We start from the raw sequence: 23,086 nt of genomic DNA, 5'->3' as shown, positions 1-23,086 counted from the left end.
CGGTGCTGCTGTTTCGGGCTTTTTCGCGAGCTTTTTTGGTATCAATGTCGCATGTGGTGATCTTGCTGGTGCTGGTGTCGCAAAATTTCCGGCCCGCTTGCCGTAGTGGCGGCACAGTGAACGGTGCTTATCGATAAGGAATTGGTCTTGCAGTGCCGGAACGTCAAGCGAAAGAGAGACCAGCTACTGCTACTAGCTTTGCATATTTTCCTTTATCCTCGAAAATTTATTCTTCAATTAGGTTTATTTGTACGTCTGAATAAAGGAAGAATAAGCCTCAATACCGTATGGGATTCGATGAGGGCTGCTAGGGCGGTGCGACAGCTGTCGCAGCTTGGATGCTGCGGCGCAAGTCGGAATGTGAGCCGCGGCTTGGGAGATGCCTGGAACGTGCAAAGAAGAGGATTCTGGGCTCTACGGCTGATGAGAGGCGTTCATGATGTTGTGGGCCATGCGATATCCCTAGGGGAATATGCGACGGGTGTGCGGCCATCTCGAACGGCTGAAAGGTCGAGCCCAGCCGCACAAGATACTACTACACGTGAGAATCCGGAACTTGATTATACTGACGTTCCGCTCTGCTAAACAACAACCGCAACAGGTGAAAATAAGGCGAGCTTCCAACACACGAGCCATGGCCCTCATTCATGGCATACTTCGCCTCCTATACCTCCGACCGCAGACCCTACCTCTCCAGCCGATCTCCCAGAACAAATACGCTCTGTTATGCGACTATTACCGCACTCCGTCGTTGTCTGTACATCGACACACGGAGAAACGCCAAGGGCAATGACCATGTCATCATTCACTTCCCTCACTCTTTCTCCAACTCCATTAATATCTTTCAACATTGCCACACCAAGTCGAACACTAGACGCCATAATAGCGAGTCGTCATTTCAATATACACGTCATGTCAGGGGACGAATTGGGCGTGGAAGTAGCGGATAGATTCACAAAAGGAAACACGGACGACGTGTTTAAAGGGATAGAATACGACACAGACAAGACAGACGGAGCTCCTCTACTAAAGGAAGAGGGAGTCATGTACGCGCTCAGGTGTAGACTATTACCTGACGAGCCGACGAGGGGACTAATGAGAGTGAGGGATCATGTCATTGTCGTGGGAGAGGTCGTGGAACTGATATCCGGGAGCCATGTGAACAAATTTGGGCTGTCATATGCGGATCGAAAGTATCGCCAGGTTGGGAGGGTCATTTTGCAAGACTGAGGGCTGAAGGTGACGCGAGACAAAGGGCCGGGGTTTGCTGCATGAAAAGCGAGTACAAAGGAATTGGATAGAAACGGATAGATGGACTGTAAGATTACATGTAACGAGACAAATGCAAGGCGTCGGATCGGATGCGTGAATGGCATCCATGTCTTGTCTTTCAGAGGTATCACAAGGGGCCGACTCACATGTGTGCAAGGGAGGGGTCTCCAGAACGCAGCCATGGCGGGGGTTACAGCTGCCTGCTAGGCGGATACAGTGGATGGGCGCTAAGCAAAACCCCCAGCGGCCCTGACGATCGCGTCTATTGGCTTCTTGCTTGAGCTGGAGCATGCCTGGTGCATCGCTGCAGGCTTCAGGCTAGGTATCAGAATCGCCTCAGCACACTTCTATTGCCTTCGAGTTGCCTCCAACTCGGCTAGTCAGAGGCGACGGCAAGGCGACAGCAAGGCACTGGCAGACTAGCGGCAAGCCAGACACATGCTAGATTACTGCAGGTGGGATGTTTAGCTCCGCCAGTGGCACTTCTCGATAAGATAGGCTGGGCTGAGTTTTTTCAGTGGCGCAGAGCGACCGTCGTTGCCCCTGTCGGGTCGCTGCAGCGGTGCCCAGTTGCACCTGGAGGGGGAATGGGGGGGCCCTGCGGCTGGGCTGTTTCCCCTCATCGTCAGCCTCGTCGGAGGTGAAGGGATGAGACGGACGGGACATTGGAAGCTTCTAGCAGAGCAGGTGGACAAGACATGGGGCGTGGAGAGAAGCAGGCAGTAGGAATGTATCGAAAACGTCATGGAATCCCGGTTCTTTGTGATTTACGCCTGATGAAAGAAGAGAATAGAGGGAATAAGCCAGTAACTGCGTAACAGAGTAAACAAAGAGTCAAAGCAGATGCATCAAAACACCCTGGTGGACAGAATCGCAAAGAACCAAAACACAATGGCAGCACAGCGCCGGTGCTAGCATGCTCCAGCAGTCGCCGCCGCCCTCCCCTCACTAAGCGCAAAACGGGCCTGGAGGGGTCGCTGCCTTGTGCCGCCTCAACGAAAGAAAAGCCCAATTAATTTTTTTTCTGGTCCCTTCTGAGACTCGGCTCGGGCTGTCTAGAAGGCTCCAGCAGGCGGCGTGGCCAATCAGCGCCCCGCAGGCGACGGGCACCGACCATAGAATCTCATGGAATCTCTGGATAGGCGAGCGAGCAACTGGCAGCCTTTTTTATTAGGACTGCGGCTGCTCCTCCTCCTTCTCTTCCTCTCTTTCCTCTCCATCCATTCTCTTCTTTTTTCTGTTTGACAAACAACTTTTTTCTCTCCGCAATACCCCCTTCCAGTGCTCGAGATCCGTTTGTTCTCAGCTGAGCCCGTCTTTTTCTTTTAACCATCAAGGTTAGTAGTAGCCGGCAATCTTATCATCCCACTTTCCCCTTCGAGCCCGTGCTTTTTTTTTGTCCCCTTATCACCCCGCCATTTTTGGGAGAAAACGAGAGCTTTCAGCCTTGCCTGGGATTCTTGATCGGGCGTGTTGCATATTCTTGATTGAGAGAAGATTTCAATCTTTTGGGATTTTGCAAATCCAAGATCAAGCTGATCTAGGACCGTGTTTCGTTTTCTCCTTCTCTGCCTCTTTTCCGCTTTCCCAGTCATCTTTTCTACCAGCAACCCCTCCAAGAAAGACTTGGAATTGCTCAGATAACAGTAAACTAACATCCATCCTCGATTCAGATTCTCAAGTTTTCCGTTGATACCCGCCGCAATCATGTCTGAGACTTTCGAGTTCCAGGCTGAGATCTCTCAGCTCCTCTCCCTCATCATCAACACCGTCTACTCCAACAAGGAGATCTTCCTGCGAGAACTTGTCTCCAACGCCTCCGATGCCTTGGACAAGATCCGCTACAAGTCGCTGTCCGACCCCAGCCAGCTCGACTCTGGCAAGGACCTGCGCATTGACATCATCCCCAACAAGGAGGCCAAGACCCTCACTATCCGTGATACCGGTATCGGTATGACCAAGGCTGTAAGTTTTGAATTCTCCAAATCTCATTACACGCACCGCAACATATTTGCTAACATACAACGCTAGGACCTTGTCAACAACCTGGGTACTATTGCCCGCTCCGGTACCAAGCAGTTCATGGAGGCCCTCACCGCTGGTGCCGATGTTTCCATGATTGGTCAGTTCGGTGTTGGTTTCTACTCCGCCTACCTGGTCGCCGACCGTGTCAGCGTCATCTCCAAGCACAACGATGACGAGCAGTACATCTGGGAGTCCAGCGCCGGTGGTACCTTCAACATCACCGCCGACACCGAGGGCGAGCAGCTCGGCCGTGGTACCGCCATTGTCCTCCACCTCAAGGACGAGCAGGCTGACTACCTGAACGAGAGCCGCATCAAGGAGGTCATCAAGAAGCACTCCGAGTTCATCAGCTACCCCATCTACCTCCACGTCACCAAGGAGACCGAGAAGGAGGTCCCTGATGAGGATGCTGAGGTTGAGGAGGTCAAGGAGGAGGAGGGCGATGACAAGAAGCCCAAGATTGAGGAGGTTGATGAGGAGGAGGACAAGGAGAAGAAGCCCAAGACCAAGAAGGTCAAGGAGACCACCATCGAGGAGGAGGAGCTCAACAAGCAGAAGCCCATCTGGACTCGCAACCCCCAGGACATCACCCAGGAGGAGTATGCTTCCTTCTACAAGTCCCTCTCCAACGACTGGGAGGACCACCTTGGTGTCAAGCACTTCTCCGTTGAGGGTCAGCTCGAGTTCCGTGCCATCCTCTTCGTCCCCAAGCGTGCTCCCTTCGACCTGTTCGAGACCAAGAAGACCAAGAACAACATCAAGCTGTACGTCCGCCGTGTCTTCATCACCGATGACGCCACCGAGCTCATTCCCGAGTGGCTGGGCTTCATCAAGGGTGTTGTCGACTCTGAGGATCTCCCTCTCAACCTGTCTCGTGAGACTCTCCAGCAGAACAAGATCATGAAGGTCATCAAGAAGAACATTGTCAAGAAGGCTCTTGAGCTCTTCCAGGAGATTGCCGAGGACAAGGAGCAGTTCGACAAGTTCTACAGCGCCTTCTCCAAGAACCTCAAGCTGGGTATCCACGAGGACTCTCAGAACCGTGGCATCCTAGCCAAGCTCCTCCGCTTCAACTCCACCAAGTCTGGCGATGAGCTGACCTCCCTCACCGACTACGTCACTCGCATGCCCGAGCACCAGAAGAACATCTACTACATCACTGGCGAGTCCCTCAAGGCTGTCCAGAAGTCTCCCTTCCTTGACGCCCTCAAGGCCAAGGGCTTCGAGGTTCTCTTCCTCGTTGACCCCATTGACGAGTACGCTATGACTCAGCTCAAGGAGTTCGAGGACAAGAAGCTCGTTGATATCACCAAGGACTTCGAGCTTGAGGAGACCGAGGAGGAGAAGAAGGCCCGTGAGCAGGAGGAGAAGGAGTACGAGAACGTTGCCAAGGCTCTCAAGAACGTCCTCGGCGACAAGGTCGAGAAGGTTGTTGTCAGCGACAAGCTCGGCCTCTCCCCTTGCGCCATCCGTACCGGCCAGTTCGGTTGGTCTGCCAACATGGAGCGTATCATGAAGGCCCAGGCTCTCCGTGACACCTCCATGTCCAGCTACATGTCCTCCAAGAAGACCTTTGAGATCTCTCCCAAGTCTCCTATCATCCAGGAGCTCAAGAAGAAGGTCGAGGCTGACGGCGAGAACGACCGCACCGTCAAGTCCATTGTCCAGCTTCTGTTCGAGACCTCCCTGCTCGTCTCTGGCTTCACCATTGATGAGCCCGCCGGCTTCGCTGAGCGCATCCACAAGCTTGTCCAGCTCGGCCTGAACATTGAGGAGGATGACTCCGCCCCTGCTGAGGCCGCTCCCGCCGAGGAGACCCCTGCCGTCGAGACCGGCGACAGCGCCATGGAGGAGGTCGACTAAACGACCCTTTTGTCATGGATCAAGAATTCGGGATACAGGGACAAAAAGTTTGATTTATCATCATGGAGTTGAATGGTTTTAGAGCAAATATGGTCTGGACGTGGTTTTTATTTTATTTTCCTTTGTCTACTACTTTAGGAGGTCCTAGGTTTAACGGACCCAGAGTTGCGTTTACCCTATAATCCCCTTGATATCCCCTCCAAGAGAGGCGAGGGACGGAGTAATATAGTCATCTCTACGAGAAATGAATAAATGGAATGCAATCATATAATCTTGCCTCTTGTGCCGGTGACGTAGATGTGTTACAACTTTGTGATGACGTAGACGTAGTATATTAAAAGGTTTTTAGTTCATTCAATTTATATTCAGTGGACTTTTGTGGTTGAACAAAATGGCCAATATCAAAATATGGAGTAGTAGCCATCGTGAGACGTAGATATATTGATGCTATAAGTAACAGGAAACCATGTTGCCAATAAGATATTTCTACTTATCCAAGCGCAAAAAAAAAAAAAAAACACAAGTCAACCTGCCCATTTATTGATTTGATTAATACAAAGGAAAAAAAAAAAAAAAAGAAACAAAACAAAAGTCCAAAGCCAGTCTGGATGATGTATGCTATGTAACTTTAAACGGAAAAAAAAAATGAAGATATGCAAGGAAACATGCTAAAGAGTGTGTGTGATGATGAGTCCGCCCACAAGGGGTATTATGTTTTTTATACGAGAACGTAGAGCGCGCAAATCTATTTCATGTCAGTTAGTCAACAAACATTCATTTACATATGTTATATATAGAGAGAGAGAAGAGAGAGGAGGAGAAGTAGTTTTTTACTCACCAAGCTAAGGCCCAAAATCATAGAGCACCAAAAACAGACATTATTGAGCGTCTTGCGGCCCCTGACCCATTTGGTGCGCTGCAGCATGACAATAGGCAGCTGCAGCATCTGACAAATGAAGCCATAGCCGCGAATCTTCTTTGTGATGCAGGCCATGACAATCTCGTGCCCGACGGCAGAGATGAGGAAGGTGATGAATGTGGCAAAGGCCTTGCCCGTGTGCGGGCGCGAGGCGCTGTAGACGTGGCGGCGCAAGAAGGAGTAGACGGGGACGTTCCACTCGCGCGAAAACTCCATCCAGTCGGTTGAGTTCCACCAGTCGGCGTAGAAGTGGTGGTCGGCGAAGCGGGTGATTTCGGCAAAGGCGCCGAGGACGTACTCGAAGATGACGAGGAAGACGAGGAGGAAGGTGAGCATGAAGGGGAAGAGCAGCCAGGAGATTGTCTCGGCGAGGATGAGGCATGATTCGAGGACGACGGAGGAGGAGGCGGAGGCGGCTTCAAGGCGGTGCGAGGCGTCGACGAGGACGGGGAGGATGTACTCCTCGGAGGTGATTGTCAGGAGGAAGATGCACCCAAAGGTGGCGATGATCTTGGAGATGAGCGAGGTCCAGTTGATGGTGGCGTTGCGGGGGTACTCGATCTCGTAGCAGAGCGTCGGGCAGCACAGGAAGTCGATGTAGTTGGGCCAGGTGAGGTTGCGCGGGTACGTGACGTTGCCAATGGGGCTCGTAAGCTCACGGGCGAGGTCCTCGCGCAGCTCGTCAATCTCGTCGGCGCTGGTGGGCTCGTGATCCGCGTGAAGGTGGCCGTTTGTGCCGTTTACGCCGTTCTGCTGCTGCTGCTTCTTCGCCTTCCTGTCCTTCTTGTCTTCCTGGTAGATGGTGGGCTCCGCGGGACGAGGCATGGGGATTCCGGACACGCTGCCCTTGCGGTGGTCGGCGCTCGGATAGACGTAGGCAGGGCTGCGATCTTGTCTGGAAGCGTTTGGCTCGTCGAGGCTGCGGAGGCGCTTTTCGGTCTCGGAGAGGTGGCCGTTGTAGAAGGCGTACGAGTGCATCTTCATGAGCAGAACCATGGTGTGCAGCAGGAGACAGACTTGCGCCGTCCACGTCCACTCCAGCCAAAAGGGCACACCGATCCAGAGCGCCAGCCAGAAGACCTGGTAGATGCTCTGGATGGCCATGCCGCCTCTGCTCCAGCCCCAGACACCTCCCCTGGGCATGGTCCTGACCCAGCGGTGCAGCGGCAAGCTGACGGCCGTGCTGGCGACCATGAGGAAGTCGGCAACGGCCAGGTGCCACAGCTTATCGGCAAACAGGCCCCAGATCTGCACGCGCATGGGATATCCCGTATCCTTCATGTTGCGCAGCATGGTGGTGATGCCCATGATGGCGAGGCCGATCCAGAAGAGATTGAAGAAGCCATGGAAATCGCGGTAGTCGCTCTCGGGGTCGAAGTGGGAGACGCGCGAGGAGAACTCGATGGTAGGGAAGATGCGGCGGTGGTGCTCGGCGCGAACCTGCTTGCGCGCAGAAGAAAGCGATTTTGTCGATGGCGGAGCGTTGTCTGGGACGGGGGTTGAGCGGCCGCTGTTTTTGAGAAATAAGAATTGTTAGCTTTGGCCACAAAGTAAGACATTTCATCTGCAAAAAAAAAAAAAAAAAAAGACTCGCCTCGTGGTGGCACTCCCCGCGCCATTCTCGCTCGGCAAGCTCAGGTGCTGGCTGTCGCCGTCGGTGGATGACGCCGCCGAGAGCTGCGACACCTGCGTATGCAGAGGCTTTCGCGGCCGCGGGCGCAAGACCTGGTCTTCGCTGTAGCTGTATTCGAAGTCGTGGCTGTGGCCATTGGCCACGACGTCTGTCGAGCTCATGTTGCGCCGGAGTAGCGTCGCTGTGATGTGCTCATTCGCTGTGCAGAACAAAATCCTTGATAGGCCGGCGCTGGGTTGCACTAGTTGCAGGCAGACTGCAGATATAGAACAGATGCGGGATGCACGCGATGCACCGGCTCCAGCAAGAGAAGCTGGGTCCAAAAATAGCAATTGAGATCAAAGCCTCCTTTTTTTTTTTTCTCTTCTGCTTCGCCTTGCTCTGCGGCAGTCGAATGAATCTGTTCAGGAGGCGGGTGGATATAGAGGTAAGGTATACGAATAGGTAGGTCGCAGGGTAAAACAGATTAGGAGGTCCTTGGATATAATTATATCGCTTGCCCGCGCCGGCGAGTCCGCTTTTCCCGTATCGGTCTTTTTTTTTTCTTTCTGCTTGCTGAATAAATAAAAAAAGAATGAATAAAAAAAAAGGGCGCTCGCTAATAAGGGAGGAGGAATACGATGACAGCCGATATCAATTCGTGTGAGGGAAGAATGAGAAATTAGAATGAAGCATAAATCAGAAGACGGCCTTTTGCTGGGAAGGCGAAAGAACGAAGTAACCAGTACGTCACTTGTCTCCCCTCGCTAACGCGCAACGCCCCACCGTCCGACGCCGATGAAATCGAGGATGCTGCGTACCCGGTACTTGCGAATAGTGCCTGTAGTGCTTTGACAGCTGCAGCCACGCAGAGTGAGTGGCTTGATATAAAACGGTCGAGCTCCAACCGTCGCCAAAGATGGTTCGATAATGGGCATTTATCAAAAGCCACTCGCCAGATTGCCAGAATATTCCACTCGGATGCTGCTCTCCTGTCCCGAATATCCCCCCCGGAGCCGCGGACTCGACCTCTGCCCCGGCGACATGCCAAGTAGCAGCTACTCGCACCCCTCAGCCTTACGCTGAATCATCACCACCACCCCTATCCAGCGGCATCCCCAGCCGGATCTTCCGACCGTCCGAGGCATGTCGCAGCGTCTGGTGTCTGCAAGCTCGGCAAGGCGCAACAGCACAAGTATCCGAGCCGCAAAGTGGAAAGCCGGAGAAGAGAATAAGATCAGCGGAGGATGAAGTCATGCTTACCCGACTTTGGCAGACCCTTTCCCTTTATGTAGCATCTGCCATTCTCCATTAAAAGCATCCTTGTCTTGGCCTGCATCATGTATGTAATGTATGTGATGTACGACATGCATGGCTTATTCAATCAGAGCGATCCGCGCTTCGGATTGGCTCCATAGCGTGTTCATGCAGAAAACATACCGATTGTTAGAAGTGTATACATAGTCTACATAATTATCATACACGTAACTGGCTAGGCCCAAATGCACTAACTGCCATTTATATTAATTTATTTAAGCTTATACATCTCGATTCCAACTATGCTTGAAAATATTGATCAGTAATAGCAGCAGCAGCAGCAGCAGCTCTAAATATACCAAGGTAAAACATGCAGTAGAGGTAATGGATGCAAGGGCCAGTAGCCTTTACAATGCTAAACATTATATTCAAGTCCATGTAAAACTAAATAACACCTGACTTTATACTCCATGCCATGCTCTAATTATGAACCCTTGAGATTTTGACTCCTTTGTCCATGCCCTATGCAACGCTCCATGTACAAGATATGAAGAAATAATTACACACTCCCAACAAATCATCTCTGGAAGAAAACAACAATCATGCCACCTTACCTTCCCGGACTATTCGGTTTGGTGCCTCTCCTAGTTGGATGGTGGTCAGCCAAGCCCGCTCTCGCCGGGCCTCCCGAATCAACCACACAACCTCGATCAAAAGCCTACCTCGGCTGACCGATAGCTCGCCTTTTCCGCTGAGTCAGAAATATCACTGCAGAGTCCGCGGGACCTCCCTTCGATTTCCCGCCAGCAGTGTCACATCCCTCACATATCGGCTATGCACCGTATATTTCCATGCCATGTTCAACCACCACTCGCCGCTCAGGTGCTGTAAGTGCTCGCGCCACCACTGCGCATCCCGACTGCCAATGAACAGCATATAGCTGTGTCCCTCTTCATGCAGCCGCTCCGCGAACCTCTGCAACCCCCTTTCCACCAGGACGCGCCGGTCTTCGTTCCGCTGGTTCTCCAGCGGATCGGCCTGCGTGCCGGGATCCACCACCGGGTCCACATCCCGGATGATGTGCAGCGTCTGCCGGAGAGCCCGTACCGGCCGCGGGAAGAGCAGCTGCAAGTAACCTCCATTAAATGCCCGTGTGCGCTTCTCTCGGTGCGAAACCGTGCCCGCGAGAAACCTGGGCTTGGCAAAGTCTTTGGCCTTGTAATAGAAGACTTCGTCAATCAGGTTTGTGTTCAGCCACATGCTCACCATCCTCTCAATGGTCACATTTAGGTCCGAGTCTGAGGCCTTGCGCAAGTCGCTCGCGTACACAACCCGAGACGTCATGAGCTTGTACTCCAGCTCCAGTAAATGGAGCTCCAATCGCATGATGGGCTCATCTGCAACGAGAAAACTGTCGCTGAGTCGGGGCGAGCCTCGCCACTTTCCGCTCATGAAGCTCTTCATCGATGTAGTGGACGTCGACGAATCTGCAGAGTGCGTGGACGGCGTCGGGCTTGACTCTCGTTGAACTGCACCAAGCCTGCTAAACTTTCTGGTGTAATTGACACACAGGAAGGAATCCTCATACGCTTTTCCCGTCCTGCATGTGGGGTTCTTCCGGATGGCGTCTCGTCCTCGCTGCGCGGCCAGGTGGAAGTCAGTGCCCTTGATGAGAAGCTCGTTATAGAACGCCCCGAGATAGGTCGTCACCGTTTTCCAGTGCACATAGAACCACATGGCTGACACGTTGAGAATGCCATGTTCGAGGAAGATGTGTGCCAGATTCGTTGTCGGCCCCGTTCGGTTGTAGGCCGAGAGGCACGCGTTGAGGACCACGTTCTCGACACGACATTCCGCCAGCACTTTGGCAACATCTGTTGCCCTAGCGAGATGCGTTGGCGGCACTGCATGCCTGTGAGGGCTGGATGCCTGATAGCCTTTGGCAAAGAGAAGCCCGGGCACTTGATTGCCATACTCATCACGCATGATCCTTCCGTGAAGGTCAAAGTGCACTAAATTAAACACCATCCCGTGCCCTGCCCTCACCTTCAGATGCTCATCCAGTTCTTCAATGCTGCCCGGCCGCACCACTTCCAGCAGCATCCGGCTCTTTAACTTTTTCTGCACGCTCATCAGCGGCCACTGCGCAAGATCAGGCTCTGGGTCACGAGCTGCACCCCTGCGACTAAAGTCTCGAGCAATCACCAGAAGCACGTGAAAGACCCCGTTCACACTGCCTTGTACGCTCGATAGCGATCGCGGCGGCCCCAGAGGCCGATGTGGTTGACCAGCAAAGTCAAAGTCGCTCACTCTGGTCACCTTCAGATGCAAGTCCGGCCGCAGCGGATGATTGACAGACTCGAGAAGTTCCCATGCGAGGCAGTGGATGCCTCCACGCACCCCCTCTTCGGATGAAGCGTGATCATGATGTTCAGCAATGACAAGCTGGACCTCTTTGATTTCCGCACGAAGCAGCCCGGGTCTAAACAGGCCTATTTCACCAAGCAGCATCTCCCCGTACGCCTGTATTCTATCTTCCGCGCGTGATATGTCGTCTGTGCCATCTTCAAGCTCTAAGCTCTGCAAACTCCAATGCTGCCGGTCCGAATTCCGAAGATAGTCTTCAAACACATCTTTATACTCTGCTTCAAGGAACGGGTCTGTGATGGTGGCAACAAACGAGGGGCGGTCGTTTGCCTGTACCGTAACCTTCCACGTTCGCTTGGTAGCTGCAATGCCTGATGCAGCTGCAATATCGGATATAGCTTCGATCCCTGGTGCCGCTGCGACCTCTGGTATAGTTGCACTCATTGCCACCGCCTCTGCTACCTCTTGGGGCTCCCCTGCATGCCATCGTACATAAACGACATCCATCGCCCGATCCCGAGTCTTCGTAGCATAAGATAGCCGCCCCGCGACCGCATATTCTGCTCGTTCCCCTTTTCCTCTTCTTTTTCTTCTTAGTTTGGCTCCTAGTGCTGCTAGTGCTGGAATTGTTGATGTCGTTGCCAATCGCTGTTACTGTCGCTACTGCTGCTATTGCTGGAATCGCCGTTGTCGTTGCTATTGCCGCCACCGTCGCTGTCGTTGCTGCTACCGCTGTAGCTGTAGTTGTAGCCAGGATTTTCAGCAAGTCTGCTTCGTCCGGGACTTTCGATTCGATCGTCTTAGCTCGTCGTATCCTCGCAGGCTATCGCCCCCTGTGCTCGCATACTCCTGGGTATATGTATTCGGTAACAACGCCACAGGCCACTAAGGCAGCACAAGAGAGAGGGACACGTCAACAGCTGCAAGGAGGATCAAAGAAGCAGGGCTGTACATACAATTAACGTCTCCAAGGGTAAAGCAGGATAGACGCAGAAATAAGCACGCGCCCGCCAACTGAGGACGAGAAAGAGGGAGAAAAGAAAAAGAAAAGAAAGTAAAAAAAAAAAAGTGACCCCAGAGCACGAATTTGGACAAGCTGGAAACTTGTCTCAGGGCGAGGAGCAGCAAGTGCCGCGGCGCCTGCCCAGGGGGTGGGAGAGCGAGAGAGGGGCTGCTGACGGCCCTACAACAATGGAAATGCTGCAGCTGTTGCAGGGGGCGAGTCTCCGCCTCCGCAAATTTAAGCAATGCGCCATTGCCGGGCCTATCATTCACTTGATTTGATTCAGCGGCGGCTCAGCCTCTGCCGGAGTGGCATTATTACGTCGAATCTCTCTCCTTTCACTCTCGTCCAATAAAATCAGCCATGAAGAGAGGGAGGCGACATGAGAGGGAGCGATGGGGGGAGAAAAGAAAAGAAGACACAAATCTCTCACTGGATGCCTAAACTGGGCATCATTCATCCTCGCCGGAATCGTCCTTTTCAGATGTACTGTCCTTGTGATGCAGCGTTGTATCCGTCAAAACGCCACATGTGAATTGGAGGCCAAGGCGGCAGTTACAATCCTGCCAAGGAAAGGGCTGATTGACGCCCGTGGCCGCTGTTAGTGCGCGCCCTGTCCACCCGCGTCTAGGAAGTCCAGCCTCATTTTTTCGTAGGACAGTCCTGAAAGAGTCAGCTGGTTTCTAGAAGCTTTCCATTCGATCTGCTGTTTATGTGTGATCCTGAGACAGGTTGGTCCGTACGCGCGTCCCACTGATGTCTCTCCCGGAATAGAAATTCATTGCGTGGGGGGAAGAAAGCTATTGAGCAGGCGTTATTGAATAGATGTGATAATTGGCAGTCAGTAAACAAACGTCATTGATCCGTGAACTCCTTAGCAAACGACAGCCCCCATGACAGGGTTGAGTTTGACTTTGTCAACACGCGTAAAAATCCCAGCTAGAGTTTACGGTTTCTGTTTACAAACATATTAAGCTTTCCAGGGCTGCTCATCACAATGCCCCCCTTTTATCGTGTCGCCAGATGGTAATCTCTTATAATGAAGAATCTCAAATTGGATGTAATACTACCAGTAGTAACTTCATCTGCCAAGTACCCGCTCGCTTAGCAAAAAAGAGGGAATATTTCTATAAAAACGACAATCTACAAATTTTCACATAAAATCCACCAATCTTGACACATACATCACCATAGAGCACACCGGCAAATCATTCTTCTTTTCTCCAGGATTTGAGGATTTCAGTCTTTCTCAGAAAATACCTAAAAAGGCGAAGAAGAAAAAAATCACAAAAAAAAAAGTTCCCTCCCCTCCCCTCCCCCTTTCCACCCTTCCCTCCAAAAAAGCTCCAGCGCCCAAAACACCCTTCTCTTAAGAAAGCTTGTAACAATAAGATAAAAGCGAGAGAAAATTCAAGACAGGTTGAAAAGAACAACAAGGCCGCCTCTTGTAACGAATAACTGAAAAGACTCAAAAACAAAAAGGAAAAGTAAAGGAAAAACGCAACGCAACGCAACGCAAAAATACAAAAACAAAACAGAAAAAAAAAAAAGAGAGTATTATATAAAGATTGGCGGGTCAAAACCATCATAGGAATCAAACCAGAATCTGCTTGATAAAACAAGTACAGAATGCGGTAGTAGAATGCGGTAGTAGCCCCGAGCAGGTTCCTCTCTTGTGTATATAGGCGATATGGTATATATGTATTTTTTTCGTCTTCTGCTCTCTGCTCTCATCAACTGCCGCATATTTTCATCCACAGCCCATCGAGGGCTAACTGCAGTCTCTCGCGTTGTTGGATCAGAGACCCCAAATTCAACACATGTGCTGTACGCTGCTCTCTCTAAAACTCTAGCTCGGGGCTCGACCAGGGGTGTTGCGCGAAAAATAAAGGGGGGGACAAAAGGAAAAATCGATCAAGTCGCTTGGGTAATCAGTTGGCCGACAGATAGCTGCTGTTTAACAAGAGGAAAACATTGCCGGCTTAGGTCAAACAGCTTTTTGGGGGTAGTTCGTAACGTCGTTAAAAAAAAAAAGGAAGAAAGGATGCTGAAGAAAGAAAGAAGAAAAAAGAGTGTTCTCGATATGTACGGATTAGTTGATTTATGCTCTTTGGTAGTAGTTGCCTAGTTATAATAACATGTGTGAATGCCAAAAGTTTCGCAGTTGCTTTGAGAGAGAAAGAAGAAGAAATAAAACTGCATCGCTGTGCTTGCTTGCATAGTTCTGATTTACATGACGACGCAGCAGCCGCAGCCGCCTTTCTGGTCTTGGTCGTCGGGAACATCGGGGATCCTCTGGGGGGTCTGGGGCTTCTCGCTGAGCTGGCTCTGAGACTGAGCTGTTCCTTGGGTTCCTTGAGGAGTCATGGGGGGTCGTTGGCCAGGGAGAGGGCTCTTTGGTGTTTGCATGTCTGAGATCTTGGGCATCGTGGAATAGGATGAGCCCAGCCGCATCTGAGGAGGGCTCTTGGGAGCTTCCGCCTTGAGCGGCCACTCATCCGACGTCCCTGCTTCGGGTGTTTGTGCTCGTATCTCCATCTCCTCTTGAGCTGGAGGTTCCTGCTTAGGCTCTCGCTCTCCCAACGGCATGGAATTCTCTCGCACCAGCGAGCTGTCGTTCAAGGGTCGGAAGTCCTTATCATAAGCAGTACCAAATGTGCCCTCTTGCTCCCACTTCTCTTGCTGAAGTCTCCTTGCGACGGTGGGAATGAGTTGCTTTTCGGGTGGCAGACGAGGATCGGGATTGTAGCTATTAACCATCCATGGTGGGTTGCCCTCGGGCTGACGGCTACTGCTCAGAGAAGCCTCTCCGGAGCGTGTAGTAGGTCGTGTAGTTGTAGAATCTTTGCTGGGACCTGAGCGAGTCTTGGGTCTACCAGCCGCCGTCTTCGGCTTCGCGTTTGCCGGCTCCGAGTTCTTGCGGCCAGCGGCTCCAATCTTCTTGGGGGAAGTTTCTGTAGCAGAGCGCTGCGCCGGCTTAGGCTTCTCGGGAGGGATGTTGGTGGTCAGTTCTCTGAGAGTGGCACTGGCACTCCTGGAGCGTGTCTGTACAATGATTAGCCCACGTCAACAGATGACGCCAATGCTGGCCCGGCATGGCACCTGTGGTGCATGTGTTGCTTGACTCACCTTGGGAACAGGTATCCGAGATCCCCCCTTTGCGTTTTGCGCAGAGTTGTTCTCCTGTTCATCCGCCGCCTCTTCCGGGGTTCTCAGGTCCAAAGCAGATTTCGAGGCCTCTCCAGACTCGGGTACCTGATCTTGCTTCAATCGGAGATGCTCACCGGCGTCGGTGCCCCGCCGGGCACTCTTGTCTCTTCGCTGCTTGCTGGGGGCGCGTGACCTGGGGATAAAGCCAGCTGCCTGCAGCTCCTCGCTTTCTATCTGTGCCAGTTTGTCCCGGTGTATCCATTTGGATTCCACCTCGCTGGTGACCGTAGAATCGGCCCGCCCACGGGTCGTCTCATCCGTTTCAGGCTCGCCAGTCGACCAATCCGACCGGATGTTGTCGAATTCGACGGGCGACTGGACGCCAGTCTCGGCATGTGCATCCCACTGGGTGTTCGATAGAGTATCCGCCGAATGCATCTTTCGTGTCTTTGCGTCATAGCTCGAGTCGAAGTGTCCGTTCTGGCGAGGATATTCGTCGCCGTAATATCCAGCACCATTTTCGTCATAGGCCTCCTAAACGACAGCAACTAGGTTAGTCCACGTCCCCCCCAACATTCCAAAGGATCCCATCAGACCATATCATGCAGGCGTTGCGATGGCACAAGTGATGGGTATGTGGCGGTGAAAGAAAAGAAAACTTGGCCGTCGTCGCAAACTTACTTCGTGTTGGTTCCGGTACCTCCAAGATGGTTCGTCTCCATGGCTGCTGCTCGGTGGCGTCAGGGCCGTGGGAGCGCCCCGAGCCGCTGAAATGGCAGCCATAGCAGTAGTCGAACCGAGTGATACCAGCAACTCTGCTCTTATTGCGTATATGGCGTATGCGTTATCGGGTCAAGAAATGACAGCTGTGCAGTAAATGTGATGCGGCAGTGATAAAAAAAATGGTAGATCGAATATGGAGTTGAGAAGGAGAAAGTGGTTGGTAGTGGCGGTCAAAGTGGTTGATTCGCGCGCCCACCAAGTTCACCAAGATTCGTGAAGTCGGTCTGTCGCGATCCCCTGAGACATGCAGTAACTTTTTTTTTGGCTTTTCTTTTTTTTTTTTTTTCAGCTGCAAATAAACGAGTGAAAGAATCCGAGGTTAAATCTCACGCAACAAAGAAGCTCTCCTGACAACACAACGGGAATCAAGCCGGCCAATGCACACGCCACAAAGAACCAGTTGAGCGTCGACAAGTCAAGGAGCTCCAGCCGCAAGGCGAAAGAAGATGCTGCGAGTGTTGCAATCTCGCTGGAGAAGGGGGAGAGAGGCGAGCTAGAGGCCGAGTTGGCGATGGAGGTTGGAGGAGGCGTCGTGGTTGGCTGGCCTGGTCCGCTGGCTAACCGCTCTGGCTTCTAGCGAGCAGCGCTACTGGTGGTGCTGCTAAAGGGGACGCAGCGCAGTGCCGTGGTGGTGCTGCAGCGCATGTACAGGCGGCGCTGCAAGTAGCCGGAACCTGGCGGCGCAGCGTGCTTGCGCCAGCATTGCATGGATTGCCCGCAGCAGCAGAGTAGCAGTACCTTGGTCTGCAGCTGGGCTGTTAATTGCTGGCTTCAATGCGGTCAAGGATCTGGCTGCGCATCCCGGCCATACCGCCGCTCTTGTTCTGTTGGTTTGGCGGGCTTTCCAGGCCTGGCCCACCCGCTAATTTACCAAGGCCTGGGCCTGTCATGACGCCAGGTCTATTTGGGTTATTTCCTCGACATGGATGAGCATTTGGTGGAACTCAAACTTATTGCTGTTGACTGCGTTTAATTACCATGATGAAGAAACTTTCTGCAAAGCGGGTTTACAGTTTTCTTATTTTTTTCTTTCTTCATTTGAGCCTTGCAAAAACCCCCACTCTGTTGTGTGAGAAGGGAAGATGGAAGCACAGAGGAAGATCAGAGCACGGGCTGCGCAGTTAGCAATACCAGGTATCTAGTGGCTCCATGTAATGATGGCGGGGCTCGCATGTTGCTACAGAGCCCTGCCGCCAGTTTCCAGCAGACACGGAGCGCTGTGAGGCAGACGTCGGACCCCTGCCACCGCATATTTACAGTAGCATGCAGCGGTCCTCGAAGTGGTGGCGCTTGTAATTGGGGTGCACCTGATGTGTGCAGTGCCTCCTGATTCCTTATCTGACATTGCCGAAGTTAATTGGACGCGAGACCGGATATTGCAAGTCAACACCACCAAGGTCACATCGCCATGCTGCCAAACGCCGTCACAGCCAAGCACCAACACATGATGCGGCTTGCAAAGTATAACACAGCGTTTGCGTGGATGAGATGAGTGGGCTCTTCTCTCTGCCTGGGACAAAGCGCCCTGCTGTGGCTCCCGGGCCTGCACTCCGTATTGCCCCAGACAACAAGGCCCCATCCTTGCAAACTCTCACCCGCAACCGACCTGGGCCGTGGCACGGAGTACGTGCACGGGACCGTCGCGAGGTATCGGATACTGCTACGGAGGGAAAATTCTGTCGGGACTAGTCGTACAAGTACAAGCACTGCCAGTAGCGAGCAGCTCAAAGACAGCTCATAAATGGGGTGAGAAGAAAGGGGGCATTGCCCGTGTGCCTGCACAAGTGTTGCAAGTGCTGCTTCATGTGAGGCTTTCGACTTCTATTCAAGACCCTCACGATGCCCTCATATGTGTGTAAACAATCCATACGAATTACTCATTTCGCCACGTACCTTATATAGCCAATGCACTGCAGAGTCAGATTTGTGACAAAGGAAGGGAAAGAAGCTGTGGCATAGAATCAGCCCTGCCTCACCAGTACCTATAAGAGAAATTGAATGACACCACCCAGAGAGCGCGTAACAGCTCCTGTGCAGCCGCCGCTGCATGCGTCATTGTCTCCTTCAGCCTGCTAGCGAAAAAAAAAAAAAAAAAAAAAAAAAAAAAAAAAAAAAAAAAAAAAGAAGACAAAAAAGTGAGGCAACGATACATGAGGCAAGTACGCTAATTAATAGCGGTCTGTCTCTGGAAAACAAGAACGTGGAAAGCACTTGATGCACGACACAATCTGAATACATGTTGATGCACGACACAATCCGAATACATGTACATGCACGTCCTTGCAGCGTTAGTAAGCATCGCATGGCTACATACTGTACTCCGTACATGCACATGAATGCTCAACCGCCGTCTCCCTTATACATGCTCTGCCGTCGTCATCATGCAGTTGTATGTAATCTAATGCTGGTGCGTTGCAACTCTAGCATCTAGCAAAGCATGCAACTTCACTGTCAAAACCAAATGCCAAGTTACGGCATAATATTGCCTGCACTCTCTCCGTGCTACCGTCGAGCTCACCGAAATTCATGACTACATACGTCAGTGCATCAATTACACGGTTAACGCCGTACGAGGCCAGACTTGCGGCAGGGAGCCAGAGTTCAGCTGAATGCCGGGGACAATGGTTCTCTGCCTCTGGGAATGGTGAGCTGTGAAGGCATTCAGTCCAGCCACGGTGGAGAATATACCTAGTTCAGCAAACAACAAGGCCTACACACAGCGGATGAGAAGCCGGCCAATGAATACCTATTCGAGCCCAAGAGGCAGTTCAAGCTGTAAAGCTGAAAACCCGCGTGACAGCCGTGCAGAGGCGTGGCTGGCGTCGTTATCAAGGATTCCAATCCTAACCTGCATATGTAATTGTGTATGAATATACGGTGCGAAGTTGCAGGGCATTTCAAAAGCTAACACCATATAGATCCCGGCACGGTGGAAACACCCTGTTGGGGCTCATCACATCACATCACAGATTCAAGATGCTTCTTCTAAACTGCATCTGTGGGAGTATTACAGCATGAGGTTTAATCTAACCTACCTACATAAACGAGAAATTACCAGAGGCCTACGGACGGTGGTACGCGTGTATGATGACCTCATAGTCCAATTGCGTATCTATATTTGGACAGCACTGCGCGAATTGAGGGCTCAATCAGCTAAACCGCCAAATGGCATTGCAGCGCAACGCAAACAATAGCCAAACGTTGAGAGAACCGGTGTACATGGAGTTGCACAGCAGCACCCCTGTCGGCCAATCACGCGTCACGGCTAGATACTGGTGGTACTCAAGGTGGCAGGCAAGTACATGTATCAGCATCGAACGCATCAATACGTGCCTGTGAAGACGGTGCATAATTTCCCACACACATATATAATAGCAACTCATCGCGTCTACTCTAGCTGGCCATTCTCTTCCTGGAAAAGCAGACAATTACTCATCTATCCCTTCTTACTTGGGCACCTATTGCGATAAACGGCGCCGAAATCAATCGCCATGGCAACCCGAAAGCTGCGGAAGACGAGAATCGTCTGCATCTCGGATACTCACAATTGCACCGTCAAACTCCCGCCCGGCGACATCTTGATCCATGCTGGAGATCTCACCAACAAGGGAAGCAAGTCGGAGGTAAGTTACTGCAGCGCCTTTGACGTCATGATTCTATGCAGCGAGCTAACCAGTCGATTGTGACGACGTGAAGCTCTCCAGAGCAGTTAAATGGCTCGAAGAGGCTGACTTTGAGGCCAAAATTGTCGTGGCCGGTAAGTGCCTGCCATCTGTTCTGAAATGAGAATGACCAGATCTGTTCTGTGCTGATGGTGAAGCCTGCAATTTCCAGGGAACCACGATGTCACGCTGGATGAGGACTTCTACTTCCACCATGGCGACAGCTTCCATAACAAGATCAAGCAGGATCCGGCTGAGTGTATCCAATTGCTGACTTCATCGCCGTCCATCACCTATTTGTGCCACGACTCAGCAACTATCCGTCTCAAGTCATCCACAGGGCCGCGTACGGAATTTACCGTCTTCGGCTCGCCATACTCCCCTCGGAGCGGGCTTTGGGCTTTCTATTATGAGGCCCCAAAAAGCCTCGAGGACAGCACCACGGATCTCACCTCGCTGTGGGAACTCATCCCGCTCGAGACAGACATTGTAGTGACACACACGCCGCCACGTACACACTGCGATACACCGGAGGGTCGGCGACCTGCCGGCTGCGAGGCCCTGCGACACGCGCTCTGGAGAGTGAGACCCAAGCTAGCTGTCTGCGGCCACATTCACGACGGGCGGGGGGCCGAGCGAGTGCTCTGGGACCTGAAGAACAAGCACAAGCCCTACGCTGAGAGAGTCTCCATCGGCTGGGAGGACCCGGGTGCGGGTAACAACAAGATGAGCCTGGTTGATCTCACCGGCAAAACGAGCAAGATGCCGGCCCTCGCAAACGACGGGTCTCATCCGGGTCGGCCGAGCTATGAGGACGACCAACAAACAGCCAACACGACATCAGCGTCCGCGGAGGCATTCTCGGAAATCTCAGCTCAGCAGGGCTCTAGCGTTGCTGCCCAAGAGAAAGGCGGTCGTGATAGCTCCAGTGGCGACAACAGCATCAGCAACGAGCATGTAGTGGGCTATGGGGGTGATGAGGAATCCGATGGCTGTGATTATGAAGCATTGGCGGGGAGAACCGGCCGCAAGGAGACATGTGTTGTGAACGCGGCCATCATGCAGGGCAGCTATCCTCATACCGAAGGCAAACTGTTCAGCAAACCCATTGTGGTGGACTTACTTTTGCCCGTGTGGCAAGAGGACGATGACAACAACGAAGCTTGACGATTCAAAGGCCATAAAAAAAGAAAGTGGGAAAGACTGGATTCGAAAATGGTAAGCGAATTATTTTCCAATCCAAAGGACAGGAAAAGGACTAGAGCTGGTAAATCTTCAAGGCAAGGGATTAGGGTAATAGCTTGCATATATGCATTGTACGTACATGAGCCATTGATTTTAACTTGGATAGCTATAATAAGATCCTTTAATTGTTTGCTGAAAAAAATGTCCGAGATAGCTTCCATGAGAGAACTTTGGTCTACTTGGTGGTACAACACCATACAAGCCACGATACCTACTAACATGAAGGTAGTACACCGAGTATGTTCACAAAGAAGCCTCATGCCAGCGAAGAAACAGGTGCACATGCCTAGATAAGCCTCACTAAGCTATCAAAGCTCCCAAGCTATGTGTGCATTCGATAAGGATTCGGCCAACGCATTCTTCCTTCTTACTCGGAAAGGGTCGTAGCCCCCCAAAGACGCAGGGCCAACGCATATGTCCCCCCTCCTCCAACTTTTTAGTTCGTTTATCTCGGGGGCCCCCCTGCGTCTAGTACCTGTCGAGAGCAGTTGTGACGGTGCCCTATCACACGCATTGCATAATAGACTAAATACTAATGGCCTAGACTGGGGAGACAACAAAGAGAGAGACGGCCAGTTTGAAGGGGGGGGGGATGGTTGTCAAAGTTGAGGGCGGGAAAGTACGTGTTCAACGATTGCAAGGGGTAGCAAAAGGTGTCCCGGCAGTTGTTAAACATGCCATGTCCATATGCAGCCAATTGCAATTAAGATTTACAATTTCCTGGGGTAAAATAATACAAGCTCCATCAATCACCAAAAAAGAAAGGTCTTCTTGTTTCAGACAAGTCTCCCCTACATGACATGCTTTCCGATCATCGGAACAATATGCACTCCGTACGTCGTATGCATGAGAGCACTACAAAAGGAAGGATCGCAGACATGGTTACTTTTTGGTCCCTTGCCTAAATGCCAAGTCACGAACAAGGGGATTCGCGGAGTTGGGAAAAACAGCCAGGCTACAAGGCAGACATGAAGCGCGCGATGTGTGTGTGTGATATGGAGGCTGGGGATGGGAGTTCTTTTTTTGCGTGTCTGATTGGAAGAGACGCGGTGCGCTGTGGCGGCGCCTCTTTGAAGGATTTCGTGTATACAGTTGGGTATAGTAGTATTCCTTTTAGTGTTGCGCGCGCCTTGTTTTGATGGAAATGGTGAGGCTGGGTCTCAGATGATCTGGTGCTAAGAGACGCCCTTTTTCACTTTAATGCTAGGTAGTTGTAGCTGTTTGTTTAGTGAATCCTGTGATTCAATAGAAAAAGTGTAGGGTAGGCATGAAGGGTCATTGGAAGCGGCACCATAGCCGCCCATAATTTCAACGAATAAACATCCATCTTTCCAGTATAAAAGGCAAAAGAGCTCGCTTGAACGTATCAGTGGACGCTAAAAACCCACCCCCAAAAAGACGTGTCACGTTTCGACGCCCCACGAAGCCAGAAGCCCGTTGAAAAAAAAAAAGAAAGGAACCTATAAGCGTGTCTCGCGTTCGCGCAGCAAAAAGAAAAAAAAAGAGGTGCGTGTAGTAGTAGTATGCGTGTGTGTGGAGATCGCCAAGTTTCCATTTGGGCAAATCTCGTGGTCATGTTTTTTGTGCTCACCGCCACGGCTCCCATTCGCGGGCTGCTTTTGTTGCCGCTTTTGGAGAAGAATCATTGGATGGGGATGGAGGCATGTTCCCCTTCTAAAATGGTCCTGCTGCGTCTGTTTCCATTGGCTGGAGCTGGTGGGAATGAGATTTTGATAGCTTGCGGCTAGAGGGTATTAGTAGCTTTCCCTTTTTGTTCGGGCATTGCCTAATGGGACTGGTGATTGGATTTTTGGCCTATCACAGTTGCCAAAGTGAAGAAAATACCTGCTCTCTATGCACAGTAGAGGATTGATCTTTTGAAAGTCTACAAGAATGAATGGATGTTGACGGTGGGTATGTAGTAGGTA

At 51.7% G+C, this 23,086-nt stretch overlaps 6 protein-coding genes across 7 annotated transcripts; 3 read left to right on the top strand and 3 right to left on the bottom strand.

Annotated features, from left to right (window-relative positions):
- Positions 1–226: 226 nt before the first annotated feature.
- On the top strand, positions 227–5,431 carry TrAFT101_009213 (uncharacterized protein). Of its 2 annotated transcripts, XM_066128579.1 has the most exons (4): positions 227–541; positions 602–2,609; positions 2,946–3,237; positions 3,304–5,431. In XM_066128579.1, exons 3-4 carry the CDS (start codon positions 2,980–2,982, stop codon positions 5,158–5,160), a joined length of 2,115 nt encoding a protein of 704 aa, XP_065984699.1. In that variant the 5' UTR covers positions 227–541; positions 602–2,609; positions 2,946–2,979; the 3' UTR covers positions 5,161–5,431. The 2 variants fall into 2 exon arrangements, with proteins under 2 accessions (XP_065984699.1, XP_065984700.1); XM_066128580.1 differs by having other exon boundaries at positions 227–3,237.
- A 123-nt stretch (positions 5,432–5,554) lies between these two features.
- TrAFT101_009212 (uncharacterized protein) lies at positions 5,555–8,896 on the bottom strand. The gene is made up of 3 exons (XM_024910320.2): positions 7,674–8,896; positions 5,999–7,589; positions 5,555–5,905 (listed from the first exon to the last, which is right to left on the bottom strand). Exons 1-3 carry the CDS (start codon positions 7,871–7,873, stop codon positions 5,879–5,881), a joined length of 1,818 nt encoding a protein of 605 aa, XP_024755618.1. The 5' UTR covers positions 7,874–8,896; the 3' UTR covers positions 5,555–5,878.
- Positions 8,897–9,380: 484 nt separating this feature from the next.
- TrAFT101_009211 (uncharacterized protein) lies at positions 9,381–12,583 on the bottom strand. Its single transcript, XM_066128578.1, has one exon. It carries the CDS (start codon positions 11,820–11,822, stop codon positions 9,714–9,716), a length of 2,109 nt encoding a protein of 702 aa, XP_065984698.1. The 5' UTR covers positions 11,823–12,583; the 3' UTR covers positions 9,381–9,713.
- TrAFT101_009210 (uncharacterized protein) lies at positions 11,948–14,446 on the top strand (the record flags this gene model as incomplete). Its single annotated transcript, XM_024907087.2, has 2 exons — positions 11,948–12,263; positions 14,436–14,446. 2 exons carry the CDS (start codon positions 11,948–11,950, stop codon positions 14,444–14,446), a joined length of 327 nt encoding a protein of 108 aa, XP_024755620.2.
- On the bottom strand, positions 13,337–16,706 carry TrAFT101_009209 (uncharacterized protein). The gene is made up of 3 exons (XM_066128577.1): positions 16,150–16,706; positions 15,448–16,002; positions 13,337–15,363 (listed from the first exon to the last, which is right to left on the bottom strand). The coding sequence occupies exons 1-3, from the start codon at positions 16,249–16,251 to the stop codon at positions 14,548–14,550; spliced, it is 1,473 nt and encodes a 490-aa protein (XP_065984697.1). The 5' UTR covers positions 16,252–16,706; the 3' UTR covers positions 13,337–14,547.
- A 1,925-nt stretch (positions 16,707–18,631) lies between these two features.
- On the top strand, positions 18,632–21,273 carry TrAFT101_009208 (uncharacterized protein). The gene is made up of 4 exons (XM_066128576.1): positions 18,632–19,115; positions 19,170–19,874; positions 19,948–20,008; positions 20,086–21,273. The coding sequence occupies exons 2-4, from the start codon at positions 19,743–19,745 to the stop codon at positions 21,078–21,080; spliced, it is 1,188 nt and encodes a 395-aa protein (XP_065984696.1). The 5' UTR covers positions 18,632–19,115; positions 19,170–19,742; the 3' UTR covers positions 21,081–21,273.
- The last annotated feature ends 1,813 nt before the right edge of the window (positions 21,274–23,086 follow it).

The sequence above is a fragment of the Trichoderma asperellum genome, chromosome 5 (genome assembly GCF_020647865.1).
Source record: "Trichoderma asperellum chromosome 5, complete sequence".
NCBI lineage: Eukaryota > Fungi > Ascomycota > Sordariomycetes > Hypocreales > Hypocreaceae > Trichoderma > Trichoderma asperellum.
The sequence above is the reverse complement of the archived record's forward strand: the minus strand, read 5'-3'. Positions and strand labels throughout refer to the sequence as shown.